This window comes from Callorhinchus milii, unplaced genomic scaffold (assembly GCF_018977255.1).
Source record: "Callorhinchus milii isolate IMCB2004 unplaced genomic scaffold, IMCB_Cmil_1.0 Scaffold1621, whole genome shotgun sequence".
Classification (NCBI taxonomy): domain Eukaryota; kingdom Metazoa; phylum Chordata; class Chondrichthyes; order Chimaeriformes; family Callorhinchidae; genus Callorhinchus; species Callorhinchus milii.
In genome coordinates, this window is record NW_024706362.1 from 1 (window position 1) to 1598 (window position 1598).

At 55.4% G+C, this 1598-nt stretch overlaps 1 protein-coding gene across 1 annotated transcript; it reads left to right on the forward strand.

Moving 5' to 3' along the window:
* Nucleotides 1-161: 161 nt before the first annotated feature.
* On the forward strand, nt 162-1391 carry blvrb (biliverdin reductase B; the record flags this gene model as incomplete). The annotated part of the gene is given in 2 exon segments (XM_042346765.1): nt 162-293; nt 1131-1391. Coding segments are annotated over 2 exon segments (293 nt in total), but the record flags the coding sequence as incomplete, so codon positions are not given.
* Nucleotides 1392-1598: the final 207 nt, after the last annotated feature.

The following is a 1598-nucleotide window of genomic DNA, read 5'->3' on the forward strand; positions in this document are numbered from 1 at the left end:
TTGTGTGACATTGATGATGATGTGATTGATTGATTGAGTCATTGATTGAGTCATTGATTGAGTGATTGATTGAGTGATTGATTGAGTGATTGATTGAGTGATTGATTGATTGATTGATTGAGTGAGTGATTGATTGATTGGTGTATCGCTGTGGTTCCCAGCGTTCCTGTTCTGGGAAGCAGAAAAGATTCCCGCGAGGATTGTCGAAGTGAACAACGATCACTCCAGAATGTACGAGGTCCTGAAGGAGTCCGGCCTGGACTATGTGGCTGTGCTTCCGCCCCACATCGATGGTAGGTTCCATGACTCAAGTGCCCTCCTCGCCGATCTCCCCACCAAATCCGGGCCCCACTGGCTCCCTATCACCCCCACTAAACCCCATTCCCCCCCCATCACCCCAGCCCTCTCCAGGCTCCACTGGCTCCCTATCACCCCCACTAAACCCCATCCCCCCCCCATCACCCCAGCCCTCTCCGGGCCCCACTGGCTCCCTATCACCCCACTAAACCCCATCCCCCCCCCATCACCCCAGCCCTCTCCGGGCCCCACTGGCTCCCTACCACCCCCACTAAACCCCATCACCCCATCAAGACCCTCTCACTCGTCTACAGATCCCCCCCATGTCCTTGTCTGCCTTTCCGACCCGCTTACTCCCCAACCACTGCTACTACAATTGTCACCACTAGAGGGCAGTCTCCTTCTCTCTCCTCTTCGTACTCTCCTTCAAAGCCCTCCACGGCCTTTTCCATCCCTACCTCTGTGACCTGCCAACGCCATATTGACCCGTCTGCTCCCTCCGCTCGGCCTACTCCACCTCAGCAGCCCGGCCCACCCCACCATCGGTGGTCGGGCCTTCAGGCTCCCTGCCCCCACCCTCTGAAACTCCATCGCCCACCCTCCCTATCCTCCAACCCTCCCGATCCCAAACCCCAGCTCGGGTCCAAATCCCTGACTGTCCAGCGCCTTGGGACGTCCTCCCCAAATGGAATATACTGTCAAGTGGAGTGACTGTGTATTTTGTGGGCGAAATGTTGTTGTAAATCCCCCAAATTGTTGTTGTTGTACACTTAACATCTCTCTTTCTCTCTCTCTCTCTCTCTCTCTCTCTATCTCACTCTCTCGTGTACCAGACCACCAGCCGCTGACTGGAACCTACACAGTGACCGTCGATGGGATGGGCGGGAGGGTCATTTCCAAGCACGACTTAGCTCATTTCTTCCTGAGGTGCTTGACCACCTCGGAATACGATGGCAAAAGGGTGAGCGTGTCAGGCAGTTATCCCGCTCGTTAACCCGCTCTTGCCGATAACACACGCGTGCGTGCAATCGCGTGTAAAGATACACGTGTCTGATCACGTGGAGCGACAATAAACGATCAGGATTAAGACAGGATCTTGATGCGTGTTTGTATGTCTTATCAGTGGGTGAGGCACACGGGCCGTTAAGTTAGTTGGGAGATTGTCGTCCAGGGCTTCAGGAAGAACTCCCTTCTCCGTCATCAACGACTTGGGCTCACACAGCGCCCCTCACACAGGGTAGTGTCCCAGAGCGCTTGACGGTGGCGGAGATTGATGCTGAGCCGAGTGGAGGGGGCGCGGG